The sequence below is a fragment of the Chelonoidis abingdonii genome, chromosome 1 (assembly GCF_003597395.2).
Source record: "Chelonoidis abingdonii isolate Lonesome George chromosome 1, CheloAbing_2.0, whole genome shotgun sequence".
Classification (NCBI taxonomy): domain Eukaryota; kingdom Metazoa; phylum Chordata; order Testudines; family Testudinidae; genus Chelonoidis; species Chelonoidis abingdonii.
Window position 1 is genome coordinate 59,075,468 of NC_133769.1, and position 20,743 is coordinate 59,096,210.

Genomic DNA, 20,743 nt, shown 5'->3' on the forward strand with positions numbered 1-20,743 from the left:
ATAAAGCATACTTCTTCCATTAGGCAGGAATAGGCCCATGGAACTATATGCTGCCCTCTGGCCATGCTGTGTTATCACATATGAATGTTAGCTTGACTGGTCTTGTAAATCCTCCTGAGTTGTGTTTTTGAGTCATAAGTCTAGAACTTTTAAGGTCAGTAGGATCATTATGATTGTCTAGTCTGAACTCTCTGCACAACGGCAGGCGCAGAATATAACCCACCACTCCGCACACAAGGATCCTAATATGATCTAGCACATTTGAGTCCTCAAATCATTGGGTTTAAATAGACTTCAAGGGTGAGAGAGCCTCCGCAAGTGACCATAGCCAACATATAAAGCATACTTCTTCCATTAGGCAGGAATAGGCCCATGGAACTATATGCTGCCCTCTGGCCATGCTGTGTTATCACATATGAATGTTAGCTTGACTGGTCTTGTAAATCCTCCTGAGTTGTGTTTTTGAGTCATAAGTCTAGAACTTTTAAGGTCAGTAGGATCATTATGATTGTCTAGTCTGAACTCTCTGCACAACGGCAGGCGCAGAATATAACCCACCACTCCGCACACAAGGATCCTAATATGATCTAGCACATTTGAGTCCTCAAATCATTGGGTTTAAATAGACTTCAAGGGTGAGAGAGCCTCCGCAAGTGACCATAGCCAACATGGCCCAGGTCCCTCCCTCTCCACTCCCCTCCTCCAAGGACACTAGGGGAGTGATTAAGAACTGGTTCAGAGGCAAGCAATAGCGCCCTGAACCTACCCCAGAGAAGAGAAAGCGTGAGACCCAGCAGAACAGTACCGGCAATTTGCCACATTCAGTACCCAGAAAGATAATGGAGCAAATACTTAAGCAATCAATTTGCAGACACCTAGAAGAGATAAGGTGATAAGTAGGGCCCTACTAAATTCAGAGCCATGAAAAATAAGTCATAGACTGTGAAATCTGATCTTTTGTGCGCTTTTATCCTATAATATATAGATTCCATAGGGGAGACCAGCATTTCTCAAATTGGGGGTCCTGACCCAAAAGGGAGTTGCAGGGGGGGTTGCAAAGTTATGTAAGAGGGGCTGCAGTATTACCACCTTTACTTCTGTTCTGCCTTCAGGGCTGGGTGGCTGGAGAGTGGTGGTGGTTGGCCAGGCACCCAGCGCTGAAGGCAGTACAGAAGTAAGGGTGGCAACACCATACCATGCCAACCTTCTGTGCTGTTGCTGGCAGTGGCTCTGCCTTCAGAACTGGGCTTACAGCCAGCAGTCATTGCTCTCCAGCTGCCCAGCTCTGAAGGCAGCACTGCTGGCAGCAACAGTGCAGAAGTAAGGGTAGCAGTACTGCAAACCACCCTACAATAACCTTGTGACACCCTCCCACCCACAACTCCTTTTTGGATCAGGATTCCTACAATTATAACACCGTGAAATTTCAGATTTAAATATTTTAAAAATCTTTAATTTCATGATTTCAGCTATGATGACTCTGAAACTGATCGAACTGGACCATGATTTTGGTATGGCCTTAGTGATAAGTAACAGTCAGCATGGATTTGTCAAGGACAAATAGTGTCAAACCAACCTGATAGCATTCTTTGACAGGGTAAACGGAAAGCAGTAGATGTGGTATATCTTGACTTCAGTAAGGCTTTTGATACTGTCGTGCATAACTGTCTCAGAAACAAACTAGGGAAATACAACCTAGAAGAGCTACTATAAAGTGGGGGCATAACTGGTTGGAAAATTGTTCCCAGAGAGTAGTGGTTCTCAGTCATGCTGGAAGAGCATAACAAGTGGGGTCCCACAGGGATCGGTTCTGGGTCCGGTTCTGTTCAATATGTTCATCAATGATTTAGATAATGATATAGAGAGTACACTTATAAAGTTTGGGGATGATACCAAGCTGGGAGGAGTTGCAAGTGCTTTGGAGGATAGGATTAAAATTTAAAATAATCTGAATAAACTAGAGAAATGGTCTGAAGCAAATAGGATGAAATTCAATAAGGACAAAGGCAAAGTACCCAGTTAGGAAAGAACAACATTCAGTGGCACACATACAAAATGGGAAATGACTGCCTAGGAAGGCGTACTGCAGAAATGCAGGGGGTTCATAGTGGATCACAAGCTAAATATGAATCAACAGTGTAACACTGTTGCAAAAAAAATCAAATATTCTGGGATGTATTAGCAGGAATGTTGTAAGCAAGACACAAGTACTAATTCCTCTGCTCCACTCCATGCTGATTAGGCCTCAGCTGGAGTACTGTGTCCAGTTCTGGGCTCCACATTTCAGGGAATATGTGGGCAAACTAGAGCAAGTCCACAGAAGAGCAACAAAAATAATTCAAGGTCTAGAAAAGATGATCTATGATAGAAGATTGAAAAAATGGGTTTGTTTAGTCTGGAGAAGAGAAGACTTGGGGGGGGGGGGGGGGACATGATAGCAGTTTTCAAGTACATAAAAGACTGTTACAAGGAGGAGGGAGAAAAATTGTTCTTAACCTCTGAGTATAGGACAAGAAGCAATGGGCTTAAATTGCAGCAAGGGACATTTAGGTTGGACATTAGGAAAAACTTCCCAATTGTTAGGGAGATTAAGCACTACAATAAACTGCCTAGGATGACTGTGGAATCTCTGTCACTGGAGATTTTTAAGAGCGGGTTAGACAACACCTGTCAGGGATGGTCTAGATAATACTTAGTCCTGCCTTGAGTGCATGGAACTGGACTAGAAGACCTCTCGAGGTCCCTTCTAGTCTTTCATTGCTATGAATATATAACTGTTTTAAAGCACTGTGCTACGTTCATTATTTGTCGTTATGCTATTAGTAGTGTTTTTTGTCCCTTTCATATTCAAGTGAATCATCTCCTAAACTGTGAAGCTTTGAAAATTACTGCCAATGTGTTGTGACATATCCTAATTCTATGCTCCTCAGGTACCCCTTTTTCTGTTTCTCAATGTTAATATATTATCTATATGTAATATGAATATACAATATTTTAAAAATGTATATGAGAACAACATTAGTACCTACATTAATAGTAAATATTAGATAATACAGTATATTATAGGACAGGAAGATTTAATGTATTACTTTTTAGATTTATTTGCACTAAATTTCATTTATTTTGTGAATCTACATAAAAGCTGAAAATATGTCCCTGATGCTGCAAAAATTTAATCTATGGAAGAATCATTGTTAAAAATAAAGCATGTGCATAAGTGTTTGAAGGACTGATGCATATTTTTGCAAGCTAATTTATTCTTACATTTAAAGTGGGACATTTGTTTTTCACCAATGTTTGTTAGGTCTACGTGAAATAAATAAACAAAATACATTCTAAGTTCCCAGTTACAGCGATAGTCATTAATACTACTAAAGAAAAACATTTTTTAAACATATCATTTGTTAAAACACTAAAAACCATAGTGAACAGACATAGACATCAGAATTTAAAGTATAACTATACCTGAAACTTCACAAGGTTTATGGGATTTCTGATAAATATCATTTTTTAAATCTTCATGTCTGTATATAAGATGTGGTTTGTTATGATCATCTTCGTGTTCATCTCCATCTGACTTCATCAAAGGTTCTAAAAAATATTCACCATCATGTGCTTTAAAGGTGCCCATCTGAAAATAAGACAGAGCCAGTCAATGTATTTTCCTCTGAAAATTATATTTTACACCAGTGATTTTATATGTGCAGTAAAATTTGTATGAAATACTCAAAATTAACTACATGTACTATGTGTTCTATTATGCTGTCATGGAAGTTTCTGAGGTTTTTTTAATTGTGTATTATACACAAATCTCTACCACCATCCTCAGTCTCTATGGCCCCAATCTTGCGAGTACTTCCACATATGCAGACCCTTGAGTCCACTCAGAGTCCCATTGACTTCCAGACTGGGGCTTAAGTTTAGAATTTTCAGCTCCAAGGTCCACCCAGATTTGGAGAGCAGGGCAATCTTAACTACAGGGTTTTATCAGCATGTCACATTTCTGTATTGAGCTGTTGCCCTTTGTTTTTTGCAGATATAACCATTTTCTCAACATTTCAATTTTACAGTACATTAAAGTGACACTTTTCTTGAGAACTAAACTATTAAAAATTATTTAAAATAAGGTTTTAATACATTTTCTTATAATGGTGTTCTGTCCTTTTGCTGAATGAAAGAACCACACAAACAACAGAGGAAAGTGACTGAGCATATAGGGGAATCCGTGACATTGATGGTACACAGAATGCTATCACACTTACAAAAGTAAGGAAAAAAAAGAAGTCCCATAACCCCTGAAGATCCTTCAGCTGAGACACCCTACACAGCATCTTTCCTCTTCTACCCTTCTTATAATTATAACAGTAACTTGTTGGTTATTTTATTTTCTAAAAGTACATGCACATAAGGCAGAAGGTATACACCAGAAGGTAGAGCTTCTGGCAGTGGGGAAACACAAAATTCTTATGCCTTTGGCTAAGGTTTATTTGGAATTCGGAAGCTTTAGAGCATGACCTGAAAGTGAGGGGGCTAAAGAGTATACCCATGGAAATGCTGGTAGGCAATATTTTGCATATGACTAAGCCTGCTAATGTTGTAACCTGTAGTAAAAACAAATATTGCGCTGGGATCCCAATAAGAAATGGTAAAGACCCAGAAACTGCTAAGCGGGGAGGGGAAGGCCCCTTCAGCTCCACTGCAGCAGAAGAAATTAGTCTGTTTCCAGGTGTGGAAGGGGCTGAAGCCAACTCCTATATGGCAGAGGAAAAGAAGCATTAATTGAAGTGCTTGTCCTGCACACTGATGTCCCACTGAAGACAAATCAGGCCTTGTGTAGCATCCAAGGACAGAAACCTTGTTCATTGCATTCCTAACTCCCTCTAGGAACATGACATCTACACATGAACTCATCCCATCAGCCTGGATTCTGAGTTGAAAAGGATAAACATCACTGACAAAGAGAAACTCCATCTCTTTATGCTCTCTGGACTCTGAGGGGCAGAGATTCCTAAACATAAGTAAGAGATCCCCATGTTGGCATGGGTCAGACCTAAAGAACAGCTTATTATAGAAGTGTATATTGCCTTCTTAAATCTGAGACTAACCCATGTGCATGTTTTCTATTTTAACCTAGTAAATAACTCTTATTTCTTTTCCTAGTTAATAAATCTTTAGTTAATTGGTCACAGGAGTTGCCTTTGGTTTGAGATCTGAGTAGAAATGACCTAGGGTAAGTGACTGGTCCTTTGGGACCAAGAGCCCTGGAAAACCGCTCAAGCAGTTGTTTGTGACTGCCCAGCATTGGGAGGAATCAGTGTTGCTAGCATATGATTGTCCTTTTGCTAGTCACTTGGGGGCACAGAGAACCTATGAGAGATTAAAGAAAATTTTCTATGGGCCAGGGATATAGAATGATGTGAAAAATTATTGCAGGTCTTGTGAATTATGCCAAAAGGAAAAGACCTGCACGGCCACAGAAAGTTCTCCTACATCCTTTGCCTGTGATACAAGAGCATTTTATAGTATAGCAGTGAACATCATGGGCCCTATGCCTACCCAAAGGGAGAAGAAATATATCTTGGTGGTAGTGTGTCCACTGTTTGATGCTTTCATATTATGCATGTTGTGTAAAGAGCAAAAGACAAAACACGCTCCATAACTGATACATCAATTTCCCCACCACTGCTTCTTCTCATGCATCACTCTGCAGAGGTAGGATTTTCTTGGTGACAGGTAGATCTAAATTCTTGGCAAGGCCTGGACACATAGGTCTATGTGGCACAGCATACGCTCAGCTCAGCTTTTCCACACTCATTACTTTTGTGCTGTGTGTTTTTTGAGGGAGCAGTGAGAACTCTATCTGCGTCCGCGGGGGGAGGAGGCTCAGAATCTCGGACTCCCGGCAACCAGAAATTCTACAGCCTGTCAGAGACAGCCTTGAGTGCATATAACCTTCTGGTCCAAAGGTCCTAGGGGCAGAGAGAGGAAGGTCCTGTCACTCAGACTTAAGGGAGAAAGCTTTTGTTAAGATTTATATTTCATTTTTTGAATTACCAATACGGTCAACCCTAAGAATGGGGTAAGATTGACTTTATACAGTGTGTACAGTCTTTATCTATACATTCATTCATTCTGTACCCCCCTTCTCTTCACACTCTATACCTTATCTCTGGGCAGGGAAGATAAAAATCAACATTTTAAATTTAAACCAGATTTTTACTTTACATGTTGCTACTATTTTTCTTTCTTCCCATTTTATAGTTTCAAATTACCAGAGTGGATATTTTGTACTTGTTTCTTTAATTAGTTTTCCAGTTGAGAACAGAATTTAAGATTTCACATAGAAATGTTTTCTACTAAGAAGTTTCACACTTAAAAATGCTTCTCTATACCAAAAAGATAAGCCCAGTCACATGCCTCCTTAATATCTTACTCTGAGAACACACACTCAAACACAGAATTCAGTTGATAAGCAAACAGCTTGTGATATATTCGTAACCAACATCTTGCAAATATTGAACTGCCAAAAGTCGAGAAAGCTGAAAGGCTTGGACCAGGCTACATTCCTCCATCAGAGTTTGCTTTTTGAAATCAATAGGAGGTGTGTTCTTAAGATACTTAAACAATTTGGAAAATTCCATTCCCAGGGCGCATATATGGGCTCCCCTGAGGAGCCTAATATTAGACTTATATTTTAAAAAAAATTGGCTTGTGTATAGAAAGTTCACAATAACTTTGTTAAGGTATTTAAAATCAAAATAGCATTTCATTGTTAACACTGAAGCTATTTTGTTTTGAATTAGCAGATTTTATTGATAATAAAAATACAGTTTACCTCCAGATGCTGTAAACACTTATGTACATGCTTAACTTTTGGTTTAAGTAGTTCCAGTGAAGTCAATGAGACAAGTCATGTGGGTAATGTTATACAACTAATGTAATTTTTTTGTATCATCAGGGTCTTCATTTTCGATATTAAGAATTTTGTCTGACAGTTTTGTAAATTTCAAATAAGATACCTTATCCCTAGTGGAGTTTAAAAACTAACCAATAAACAGCAGCATTTATAATTTAGGTCATTATGTATTTCAATTTATAGTTACAGTAGCACGTTTTCAAATCAGTTTTACAAATCCTCAATTTCATTTAAATCAATTATTTTGTTTAAAAAAAATTGAGTGATTTAAATCAATAATTTAACTTGCCTAGATTTAAAACATTCCATCCTGTCTCTGAGTGATCTTCTCTCTAAATGTAACTTTAGCTGTCAGCTTCACGCTGTAGACTCACAAACCTTTCTCTCTGTTCCAGATCTGTCTTCCTCTATTCATAAGAAAATGTCAGCTTGTCTCTCACATTTCATTATGATGATCAGCTCTCAACTAAAATTTAACATGGGCAAAACTGAGCTCCTGATCTCTCCACCAAAGCCCTCATGTCTATTGTCTCTTATCAAGTGAACAACACTACAATCCTCCATGTTGCTCAGACCCATAATCTCATTTCATCTTCATTTTTGATTTGGCCTTCTCTTTTGACCCACACATCCAGACAACTAAATCTTGCTGCTTCTTGCTACACAATATATTCAAGATCAACCTTGATGTCCATTACCTTGACTACCTGAATTCCATTCTTCTTGTCTGCTTTTTCCCCATAAACACTTTCATGCTTTCTCCAATACAACATATCTAATATACGGGGAAAACTCTCAATCAGAATCCATAAAGCCACCATTTTATCCTTCTTTCAATCTTTCCTTAAAACTCTACTCTGCTGTAACACACACAGAAAACTACCAATTGGTAAAGGATAGAAAGGAGACAAGTAGCGACTACCACCACTGATAGATTAAGAATTGTATCCACAGCTAATCTGGGATGAAATATCCAATTATTTTTGTTACCTACCTCATCTTCAGTCCCCTCTCCTCCACCTATATGTTTGTCTAATTCACCTGTTATGTCTTTTCTTTTAGACTGCAACATCTTTGGGATAGGGACTGTCATTTACTATATGTTTATATAGTACCTATTACAAAGAGACCTGGATCTGGCTTAGGCCTATAAGATCTCCTATAACATAAATAATATTTTGAACAAAATTGGAATGGTCCCTGCTTAGGAAGCTTTTTAAGATACAATATCTCACAAACCATCAAGGCCAGAATACTTGCAATTATACCATTGGAAAGTTAGAAATTTGTGCTTTGTATATTTGCTCTGAATATCAGACCACTTCATCACATTATTCCTATTACCAAGTTGCCTCTGTTCCCTGTTTAATTTCTAACCCAATTTAATCACTGTTGTCTTGAAAACAGCTAGTATAAATGATGTACACCACCTGAAAAGGTTAGAATCTGAACTCTTAACTGCAGGAGAATATGAAACTATAAACTATTACAATTATGCCACACCAGAAATCAGAATAATCAATATTATTAAATGTTAATTATGTAAATTATAAAGTTCTCTAGTTAAATAAAACAAAGTTCATATCTGAGTGGCCAGTGTAGTTACATCTCTGATACATTTGACTTTGATTTCATAAAATAGTTCCTTTTTCTACATTCAAAAGACATTTCAATGACACAAATAAGTTAAAAGGAAAGAATGCTGGATGTTATCTGCTTTTTCCACCTCTGACAGATATTTTCTCCATTTAATAGGACTCTTGTATTTCCCATTAAATCTGGAAAAGAAACCGTCTATGACATAAGCAACAGCATGGACTGAAATTACCTCTAACCTTTGCTGGGAAAGTGATCTGCAGTATAAAAGTCTTGTGAAATAATTAAAGTTAACATTCAACAACATAGCAAACATATTGAAAAATGTATTGTAATAAAGGCTGTGACAATCATGAATTAAGACCCAGTATTTTGTAACGTGCCAGAGCTTGTGGTCTGAGGAGAAAGGAAGACAAGGCTTTAAGAATGTGAGAAGTATGTTAGTTGTAGGAATCTGGAAAAGACTGTAATTGTGACCCCTCTTTCATACGCAGAAGCAAAACACTACTACCTTTCTAGATGTCATGCCAAAAGGATTACTCAAGAAAAAAAGAGGGATATTAGCCAAAGATTACCTCTATGAGCCCAGGAGGAGTCCCAAAGTGAAAATTTCACCAATAAGGTAATTCACATAATAGACCCTCTACAGAGTCCAGAGTACAGGTGTCAAACAGATAGTAGGAGTTAATAGCACAGAAGTACTTTATATCTCTTTTGATTGTAAAGGGTTAACAAGTTCAGTGAGCCTGGCTGTCACCTGACCGGAGGACCAATCAGGGGACAGGATACTTTTAAATCTTGAGGGAGGGAAGTTTCTGTGTGTGCTGTTAGTTTTTTGTGTTGTCCTCTGGTCTGAGAAGTGACCGACCGGCTAATCAGTTCTCTCCGATATGGATCTTATAAGTTCAGATAGTGAGACTAGGTAGATAAGGCGAGTTAGCTTATGTTGTTTTCTTTATTTGCAAATGGCATTGGCTGGAAGGATTTTAATTTGTACTTGATAGCTTAGGCTGGGAAGGTATTCCAGTGTCTATAGCTAAAACCTCCTGTACTAATCCATCTTAAATTTACAAGAATTTTTTTATGTTTTCTCTCTTTATTATAAAGCTTTTCTTGTTTAGAACCTATTGTTTTTTTTATCTGGTGAGACCCAGGGGACTGGGTCTGGATCTACCAGGGACTTGGTCGGGAAAGGAGGGAAAGGGAAGAGAGGTTAATTCTCTTGTGTTAGGATTACTTCTCTCTCAGGGAGAGTCTGGAGAGGGGAGAGAAGGAGGGAAGAAGGTGAATTTCCCTCTGTTTTGTGATTCAATGAGTTTGAATCACAGTATCTTCCAGGGTTCCCAGGAGGTAGCCTGGAGAGGCAACAGTGGGGAAAGGGTTTTACTTTCCTTCTGTTAAGATCCAAGATCTGGGTCTGGGGTTCCCCAGGCAAGGTTTTGGGGACAGCGTGTCACCAGGCACTGGAATTCCTGGTTGGTGGCAGCGCTACAGGTTCTAAGCTGGTAATTAAGCTTAGAGGAATTCATGCTGGTACCCCATCTTTTGGAAGCTAAGGTTCAGGGTGGGGAATTATACCATGACAACAGGTTAAACAAAACCTCAATATCATGCATGAGAATCATAAAAGAGAAAGGACAAGAATAAAAACACTCTTCTAGTTTAACAGAAAGAACCTGCATTTGTCATTTAATGCCCAAGCAGATTCTACAATATCCAAATGTCAATTAAAGAAATTCATAGTGTGCTGTTAACATAATAAAATCAAAATCCCAGCTTTAGGGGACAGAAAAGCAGATGTGTGCATAGTGTCAAGTTAATGGGTGGGAAGTTAATCTCTCAAATGCAGGTCTTAGGCTACATCTACACTACACGGTAGGAGTTTGATTCCAGGCTCATATACATATAGCCCTCACCAAGCTAGTTCAAGTAAGGCAAATATAAATTTTCGTGTAGCTATGTTGCACGGGCAGCAGCAGCACAACTTAGCCATGCAGAGTGCAAACCCACCTGAACCCTGTAGGTATGTACTTGGCACAGCTAAGCTGTGCTTCTGCTGCTGCAGCCAACGGTACCACAGCTACACTATTTATACTTGTGCTAGCTCTCAAACTAGTGCAAGTATGTATATGCAAGCTGGGAATCACATCCCTAGCTCATAGTGCAGACGTAACCTAAGGAAGTTTGACAAGAGTTATTGGAGTGGAAAAAAGTCTTCGATTTGAAGCCACTAGTACAGCTCAAATCCCTAACTAAGATTGAAGTCCGGGTTTCATTAGTTGCACATGGTGACATCATTTAGACCAGCAGATCTCAACCAGGGGTCCGAGGCACACATGGGGGCCTGTGAACAGGTTTCAGGGAGTCCTCCAAGCGGGGCTTGCATTACACTCATTGAGGACCAGGGCAGAAAACCAAAGCCACGCTGCCCTGTGCCCTACAATCCAGGGCTAAAGCTGAAGCCTGAGCAGCTTAGCTTCACGGCCCCCTGTAGGTGCCCTCCTTGCTACCCCCTAATGCAGGCCCTGGCTTTTATATGCAGAAAAACAATTGTTGTGACACAGCTGGACCAGGGAGTTTTTATAGTATGTTGGGGAGAGGGGGTGTCTCAGAAAGAAAGAGGTTGAGAACCCCTGATTTAGACTGTTAGGTACTTATACTTGTCAGTCCATCTAAAGAGAATTTGATCATAGGCTTTAACACTATAACCAGTCTTGCAATCCTTTATTCATGGAAGTAATCCTCACTCTGTAAGTAGCCCATTAAGTCCAGTGCAACTACTCATATGAGTAAAGATTATTTGCATAAAGCAAATTAGCTGCAAGCTCCAGCCCTTATCAAATGGGATAATCAATCAACGGTACAGTATCACCAATATGAAATGAGGTGGCACCAACAATATGAAGCATGTAGCATGCTGTAATGGGGGAAAAAAGGAGGTTCTTGTAAACACCCCCTGAACTTTTTCAATAATACATTAAAATATTGAATGAAAAAAACATTTACAGTTTAGCAATTCAAATAAGTATCTTAAAATTTACTAGAACAGTGGTTCTCAAACTGGGGGTCGTGACCCCATTTTAAGGGAGTCACCAAGACTGGCATTAGACTTGCTGAGGCCCAGGGCCAAAGCCTGAACCCCACTACTGGGGCCAAAGCTGAAGTCTCAGACCTTCAACCCCGGGCAGCGGCCCTCAGGCTTTGGCTTCAACTCTGGGCACCAGGGATTAGGTTACCACCCCCTCCTGGTGCTGCAATCCTTGAGTTTTGGCTTTGCACACACACACACACACACCTGACCCCGAGGGGCTGCAGAGCTCAGGCTTCAGTCACCCCTCCTGCGGTCATGTAGTAATTTTTGTTGTCAGAAGGGGGCCACGGTGCAATGAAGTCTGAAAGCCGCTGCGCTAGAATGCAAGCATTAAAACAATGTATCATATTTATATGTGAAAGTATATCAAATCTAAATTCAAATTCCAGTTCCATATCTTTTTATGTCTTTGGGTGACCAATGAATTAGTAAAAAAAAAAATTGTTCTGACTGCACGCATTAACACACTTAAGTCCAACACTGAAGGTAAAATTCCTTTGTCCAATATCTGATTGTGTATGTTTTCGCTGTTGTCAATGCTATTTCCATAAGATTTTCTTTGATTTCTGATTATAACAGATAAATTATTTCAGATGGAAATATCTGGGTTAAATAAACCAAAATTTTCCACAAAAGTTGACAGTTTTGTCTTTCCAGGCCATATGCAACAATTAGTTCAGAGTTTCTAAATGAAGTTATATACACTGTTTGTTTTTAAGTAAAATATTAATTTTAATTATGAAAATTAAATATCACCCTATTTATTTATACAAATTTAACTTGCTCATATATCAAAATCAAGTCCTCCAGTACACAATCTGTATTCCTGATTCAAAAGCTACATTCTACTTCTCTAGAGTCTTCTGAATATATCCCTCATTACCACCAACCCCTGCCTCCATCCAAATTTATGAGTGTGACACTGGTGAACTAGATGCCAATTCTTGCCAACACTGTTGGTGTCAGCTGAGCACTGACAAATTCATAGCTGGAAACCAGATCAGCTCACCTGCATGTTAGTATTGTTCAAGATAGGTGTTAGACTTGTAAGGATATATTTAGTGTTTTAGACTCTACAAAATGCTCGTAAGATGCTGCATGCAATAATCTTACTTGTAATGTCTGTATCCCATACTATAGGGTAATTTGTAAGTTTTGCTTTATAACTGTAAAAATGCTTGCTTTGAACTTGTAAACTCAGACAGGAGGAGTGGTTCCCCCACCCATTAAGAAGAACTATTAAAAATAAATGCGCCTTTGTAAAGCATCGTGATACAGAGACTCATGGCCCTCTCACACCTGTAAATGTGCTACATGCAAGAAAGCTTGTCCCATTAGTGTGAATTCTGGAAGAAGAAAATAAATATATCTGACATGAAAATTCTTCATCTCTTTGCTGTATGGACTCTCACAGGGCTGGAACTAGAAAACAAAAGCAGAGATCCCCACAGCCAATCCGGGTTAGCCTTAAAAGACATCAGAGCTGATAGATTACTACAACTCAGTCACCTTTTGAAACCACAGACTATAACTCATAGGTGTATACAAGTTGCTTGCTTTAATCTATATATGAAGAAATGAAGGCTTGACAGAACCACCATTAAGTGGATACAAAATTGGTTAAACAACTGCAAACAAAGCGTAACTTTTAATGGAATGATGTCAGATTGTGGTAGGTCTCATTTGGGGTTCCACAGGGATCTGGTCTGGGTCCAGTGTTGTTTAACATCTTTACTAATGACATGATAGGTATAGAAAGCATAATTGATCAAGTTTGCAGATGACAGAAAGCTTGGGGTGTTACCAGTCCTTTGGAGGATAGAGCTAAAATTCAGAGGGCTCTTGATAAATTGAAGAACTGGGCTATAGACAACAAAATGAAATTCAACAAAGACAAAGCGCAGCACCTAATAAGGACAAATGTTAGATGCCATGCTTCGGGAAGAAAAACTAAATGCACAAATACAGAATCGGGGGGAACCGGCTTGGCAGCACTGCTGAGAAGAATTTCAGTTGAAGTCAGCAATGCAATGCTGCTGCAAAAAAAAGCAAATGCAATTTTAGGTTGCATTAACAGAGGTATAGCATGCAAGTCCCGGGAGGTGATAGCATCGCTCTACTCGGCGCTGATTAGGCCTCAGCTCGAGTACTGTGTCCAGTTTGGGTCACCAATGTATATACAGGAAGTTGAGAAACTGGAAATGATCCAGAGGCAAGTGACAGAGATGATCAAAGGGATGGAATAAAAGCCATATGAGCAAAGGCTGAAGGAACTGGGTATGTTTAATTTAGAAAAAAAGGAGATTAAAGGGGGATATGATAGTGGTCTTCAGATACTTGAAAGGCTGCCACAAAAATGATGGAGAAAAGTTGTTCTCTTTTGCCACAAAAGGCAGGACAAGAGGCAATGGATTCAACCTACCGCATAGCAGATTTAGATTAAATCTCAGGAAAAACTTCCTAACTGCAAGAACAGTAGGACAATGGAACAAACTGCCTCCAGAGATTGTGGAAGTTTCTTCACTGGAGATTTTCAAAAGGAGGCTGAACAGCCATCTGTTCTGGATGGTTTAGACACAACAAATCCTGCTTCTTGGAAGGAGTTAAATTAGATGACCAATGCCGTCCCTTCTAACCTTATGATTTTCTTTGGTGTGAAATCTGAGGTACAAAAATGACCCGGGGTAATTGACTAGTCTCTTGAGACTGGAAGCAACCTGAATATTTTGCGGTCTTTGATGTACATAACCATTTATCAAGAAGTCCAGCTTGCCTGAGTAGCAATATAGACCGGCCTGCCCAAGGGGACTGTCTGTGACTCCATGGTAAGACTGTTACTGTGTTTCAGAAGTTCACATTTGTTACTGTGTTAGTGGAATCTAATTATAGAACAAACCACCATTTGGGGACATCTGCCCTGCTTTTCAACAGTCTGCCCCAAGGTTGGCACTCGCGGTCATGCACAACCCCAGACAGTGTGATAATGAGCATGAAAAATTATTTTAGATTTCAGTAGAATACTAAACATTCTGCTTTGCAAAAAAAACAAACGGACTTCTAGTTTATTTCCCAAAACTGGCAACATTAGTCAAAATGCTTGAAGAATTATTATATCAGATAAATGGCAAACTCAATAATCCATAAAAACATCATACCATCCTGACATGTAAAAACTTTACTGCAAAGTTTACAATAGATTAAATATGAAATTCCAGTGCATTGCCAGACTGTGAGATTCCTGTAGGAGACATAAATGTTACAAGAGATATGATGTAATTGTAGATAATGGACTAGCCCAAGGAAAAACACAGCATTTTCCAAGCACAGTAAATAAAAAGAACTCGGTAAAACCAATAAAGCTCAATTCACTTAGCAGATATATGCAGACAAGTTGCCAAATACATGTTGAAATAGAAGTCCAAGCCTTTTCCAAGTGATGAGATGGAATTTGCTTGACTCAAATTCTGCAGATACATGTCAAATCATATAAGCAGAAATCTGTTGAAAACACTTCCATGAAGAGGTAACGGCATATCAAAAGCAGATAGAGTTAATAAGCAGATCTCATAAGTAGAAAAAGATTACAAAATCAAAAGTAATCTTCTCTACACATACTTCTGTGATTCTCATAGACTTTAAAGGTCAGAAGGGACCTTCGTGATCATCTAGTCTGATCTCCTGCACATTGCAGGCCACAGAACCTCACCCACCTGCTAGACCAGTGTGAATTTAACAGAAAATCCACATCAGACAAACAACCCATTCCACAGATCACAGATGTTCTGCATGAGTTAGGCAATTGTCTGTATTGAATCAAAAGAAAAATACATTTAGGTTATATGGATGAACAATTCTGTCTACTATATTGGGTCTGTTTGAATGGTTTAAAATTCCATTAGGCTTACTAACATACTTGCTACCCTCCAAGAGTAATGGAAGAAATTAAGAAAACCTTACAGAATTTATGGAGGAGGTATATATGCATACACATGTTACAACCTGGTGTTTAATGGCACCTTTGAACAACACATAGGCAAGTATAGCAGGAGAGGCTACAGAAACAGCAAATTGAAATGCTGAAAATGCTTCAGAAAAGAGCTACAAGGACAGGAGTTCAGGAAGACACACCTTGGACTTAAGAAGCTGAATGTATTTAGTTTATCCAAGAGAAGATTAAGAGGTCACCTGATCGTAACTCACAAATATCTACATAGAGTAGAGATTTCTGACAGGAGATGGCTCTTTAACCTAGCAGTAAAAGCCATAACAAGAACCAGTAGCTGAAAGCTGAAGCTAAATAAATTGAGACCAGAAATAAGGCACAAATCTTTAATAGTGAAGGCAATTAGCCATTGGAACAACTTACCTAGGGACATGGCAACATAGGCAGCGGGTATAAGAGTCCAGGGAAGATTAAGGGTATGGCTACACTTGCAGCTGTACAGCACTGGGAGTTAAACCTGTCTTCATACAGCTGAGTAAGGAAAGCGTTGCAGTCTGGCCACACTGACAGCTACCAGCGCACTGTCGTGGCCACATTTGCAGCGGCACTGGGAGAGGTGCATTATGGGCAGCTATCCCAGCGTTCAAGTATCTGCAACATGCTTTTCTAAAGTGGGGGGGTGGAGTGTGACAGGGAGCGTGGGGGAGAGAGAGAGTGGATTTTTGGAGCTGACACTCTGTCAGCAGCTGCCTTGCAACTCCCGACCCACTCCCCCACTCCTCTCTCATTCACTGAAAGCAAATAGCCCTCTTTGTTTTTTTTCCTCACAGACCAGATAAGTAGCCTCCCTGAAATGGACCCCCCGCACCACCCGCTGTGCTGCTTCTCTCCTCAAGCCCCCTCCCTTCAAGCAAACACTAGCTGTAGGCCTTCCAATGGGAGCCCTGTGCCTGTTTGCTCATTCATAGCAAACAGTAGCTGTGTTTGTTCTTTTGATAAGCAGCTCTGGGAGCCCAGAGTTCACAACAAAACAAACAGAGGCATCACAACAAAACAAAGAGAGTTATCTTTACTTAAAAGCATTATGAGAAGCTTCCGGAGGTCAGTTACAGCGTAGTAAGATTATTCCCTGTTTACATTGGCACCCTAGTGCTGCAGGAGCAGTGCTATTCTTTTTATTGCTCTCATCGAGGTGGAGTATATGCAGCGCTGTAGCCAGGGAGATACAGCGCTGTATGTGCCTTGCCAATGTGGACGGGGAGTGAGTTACAGCGCTGTAAAGCCACCACCAAGGCTGTAACTCTCAAGTGTAGCCAAGGCCTAAGCCTCTCCAAACAGCTGGCCCAATGCCTTTGGAGCACCACCGCCAAAAGATTGGGTACTCTGGCTGTGGCCCTGTCAGCACTCCATCCCGGCCCCACTCAGTCTCTTCCCCCGAGACTCCACCTCTTCCCATCTCTGCTCTACCCACATGGGGGGGCTCACAGGATGGGGTGAAGGAACAGGAAGCTTTATGCTAGGAGGGACCAAGCGGGCTGCTAGTCAACTGATTCCTCTGAGTCAGTGGATGTAACCTCTGCTTGCAAGATATCAGCTACAGTTTCCCTATATGACTTTGCAGCATGGTGATGCAAAGAATAAGGCTCCTACTTGTCAGGCACCAGGGGTCCTGAAGTCAGGCCTGTAGGGTTGCCAAATAATGAGTACCCTTTTCAAGTATCTATAATTATTAACAACACTCTGCCTTATCATTAGCAGTCTGCACTGGAAGGCTCTGGTGGTAAAAAATTAATAGTTTGACTTGGAGGAATAGAGAAAAAGGGAAAGATAGCTTAGGCACAGACATTCAGTGATCCAATGAGAGGCGATCCAGCTGGCAGGTTCAAATTTTGCATTTTTTATCTTGAGGCAAATGAGGGTGGCAGGTGGGAGTAACTAGTAAAGCTGGAGAGACAGGAAGGCAAAATCCTCAAAATTTAGAAAATCCCTATATGGCGACTGTTGTGAAGAATATGGATGCTGCTCTCAAAAGAGGCAACGGACTGTCCCACATCATGGACCTGTTTCGCAGCAAAACATCCTTGCATCCAGCAAAGAAAAAACTTTGTGCTGCTTCTATCTGCTCTCAAAAGTGAACAGGCCTACCAAAATTGACTCTGGATAGACAAATGAATTCCACCTAAGAACAATGCACAAGATAAAGCAGACAGTTCCATGTACTTCTAACAACGTGTGGAAAATATTAAAATCAAAAGATAGTACTGTGACGTTGCAGTCTATATGGTTTTATAAAAATATGTTAATGAGAGAATATAATGTAACTGGAATATGCTTCATCCAAAAGGTCTCTTGCAAGGTATCATTACAAAGCTTATAATCTACTGAGCGTGATCATCCTATTTGTATACAAGTACACTCTTGTATCTGAAACTAAGAATATGAAATATAACTCTGAGAGCCTATTGTTATTATGCAAAGTGTGGGCCATTAATGGTGGTTTGAAATCTTGATGACTCCCATTAACCAGGACAATTGTCTGCAGATGGGTGTGTTTTACTTGTAAGTCTTCCTGTATAAGTGTGTGCTGGCAAGTGGACAATGAAGTCTTGCAGTGACATGTGATCATGTCACCTGAACTGGAATCCATCTTTAACCTAGTGTCTTTCCTTTGAGAAGGAGGGGGTGCGAACCCAGAGAGGGACAAAGGATTCCCACCTTATGCAAAAGATATATAAAGGGGTGGAACAGAACAAAGGAGAGGTAGGAGCCATCATGAAGAATCCCCTAGCTACCACCTGAGCTGGAACAAGAGCTGTACCAGGGGAAAGAATTGTGCCCAGGCTTGGAAGGTGTCCAGTCTGAGGAAAAAATTTACTGAAGCATCTCTGAGGGTGAGATTATCCGTATTCAGTTTGATTAGACATAGATTTGCACGTTTTATTTTATTCGGTGACTTACTTTGTTCTGTCTAGTATCAGAGGGGTAGCCGTGTTAGTCTGGATCTGTAAAAGCAGCACAGAATCCTGTGGCACCTTACAGACTAACAGACGTTTTGGAGCATGAGCTTTCATGGGTGATAGCACTACTAGTACTTGGAATCACTTAAATCCTACTTTCTGTATTTAATAAAAATCACTTGTTACTTATTAACTCAGAGTGTGTATTAATACCTGGGGGAGCAAACAACTGTGCACCTCTCTATCGGTGTTACAGAGGGCAAACAATTTATGAGTTTATCCTGTATAAGCTTTATACAGGGAGTGACGAAGTGGGATTGTTCTTAGTATTTCCTCTGAATACTGTGTGGGTGCCTCAGTTTCTGGCCAACACTCTATCTCCATGGCAACTAATGGCCCAGGCCCTTCCCCTCTGCAAGGGGATGCCAAAGGTGTGGGAGAACAAAGATCAGGTGACCTCCTGGCCTGGGAAAGAGACAAAGGCCAGAAATGAGGGGCTGGAGGGGGTTTCAGTTTGGGGCTGGCTGGGGACGAGTGAGTGCAGATGGGGTTATCTGCCTCGCTGGGTCCCAGAATGGACCCGGCTGAGGGACCCCGTTCTCTGTACCTACAAGCTCTGTTTAGACTTTGTTCCTGTCATCTAATAAACCTCTGTTTTACTGACTGGCTAAGAGTCACGTCTGACTGCAAAGCAAGGTGGTGGTGCGTGCAGGACCCTCTGGCTTCCCTAGGACCCCACCTGGGCGGACTCACTGTGGGAAGCGCACAGAGGGGCATATGCTGAGTGCTCCAAGGAGAGACCCAGGAGGTAAAGCCGTGTGAGCTTCTTGCCCTGAAGACAGTCTGCTCCAAGGGAGAGGAGGCTCCCCAAAGTCCTGACTGGATTTGTGGGGAGCAGTTCCAGAGCATCACCCCGGGGACTCTGTGACACAGGGTAAAACTGATTTTTGTGGGTTTAGGCCCCATTGGGAGTTGGGCATCTGAGTGTTAAAGACAGGAACACTTCAGTTAGCTGCTTTCAGATACAGCTGCAGGTTTGGGGCAAGTAATTCAGACTCTGGGTGGGTCTGTGTTGGAGCAGATGGGATTGTCTGGCTCGCAAGACAGGATGCTGGAGTCCTGAGCTGGCAGGGAAAGCAGGAGTAGAAGTAGTCTGGGTACATCAGGTGGCAGCTCCCTGGGAGGGTTCTGTGAACCAACCTGTCACAAGTACTAAGCCCATAAACTGATATTCATCAAGAGCTCAAATTGCCAAAACAATCTAATGAGGGTATTAGGAGAACTGATGGAAGCCATCCATTTGGACTGTTAAAAATGAACTGGACAAAACACTAAAACTATACCACAAGGAACAATCTTTCATTTGCAAGACAGACTGGATGATCTAACATGTCCAACTTTTGTGAATCTTCATTATGAGATATTAATACTATCTTTGGAAAGCTGACTTGTACTGAATTGACTATTCTCCCAGGTACTGTAACTGTAATTGCTGCAGAAAGTTCCCACTCAACTGGTGAAATACACTGGAAACAAGTCCAAATGTTCCAACCTTACCAAAAGTACCATAACGCATACAGAAGAATGACAAACATACCCTAATAAGAATGTCTGTTATGAAGTTGTGGAATTCGGAAACTACAGCTTAATATGCGACTTACATCTTGTGTTGACAGAAAGTTGTGATATTTAGTTTATGAGGGAAAACAATATCCATGTGTGTTACACGGGAAGATGTACTGTACACTATAGCACATTTTCATTGTAAATTGAGTCTAAAAGACTTTCTAGGACAGGGGAGCTTGTCTTGTTATTTGTTCTTAAATCCCAGTGAAATAAATAAAAGCTAAGAATCTATATTTCTACCCCTCAGTCACTCTAATTTGGAACTGCCTACGCCCAGGTTAGTTCAACTTTGAGAAACAGGAAAAAGTTTGCTACATATGTTTCTGTCCCTTGTTACTAGAGGTGGCAGAAATTTTTTGAATTTTAAGACTGATGAAATTTTGAATTTTAAAAATCAAACAGGATATGAATCAATTTTTTCACTCATTTTTCCCTTTTTTGATCAACTATAAACCTGTTCAAACCGTTCCAAATTTGAATTAAATATTGAAATTTAAAAAAGATGGGGATTTTTTTTTTCAAAATTTCCCCTATCCACTTTTTGACCAGCTCTATTTGTTACTACCTGAGAATGAGCCATACACAAATATGACAGTATTTAGAAGTCTAGTAAG

The 20,743-nt window shown here is 40.3% G+C and overlaps 1 protein-coding gene across 2 annotated transcripts in view; it reads right to left on the reverse strand.

The window, feature by feature from the left end:
- The window catches only part of ADAMTS20 (ADAM metallopeptidase with thrombospondin type 1 motif 20), a 202,294-nt gene that overhangs the window by 168,876 nt on the left and 12,675 nt on the right, over positions 1-20,743 (reverse strand). For both annotated transcript variants that reach the window (XM_032804591.1, XM_032804590.1), the window contains exon 3: positions 3,466-3,631. In XM_032804591.1, coding sequence (XP_032660482.1) covers positions 3,466-3,631 — 166 coding nt within the window. The remainder of the gene's footprint in view (positions 1-3,465; positions 3,632-20,743) is intronic.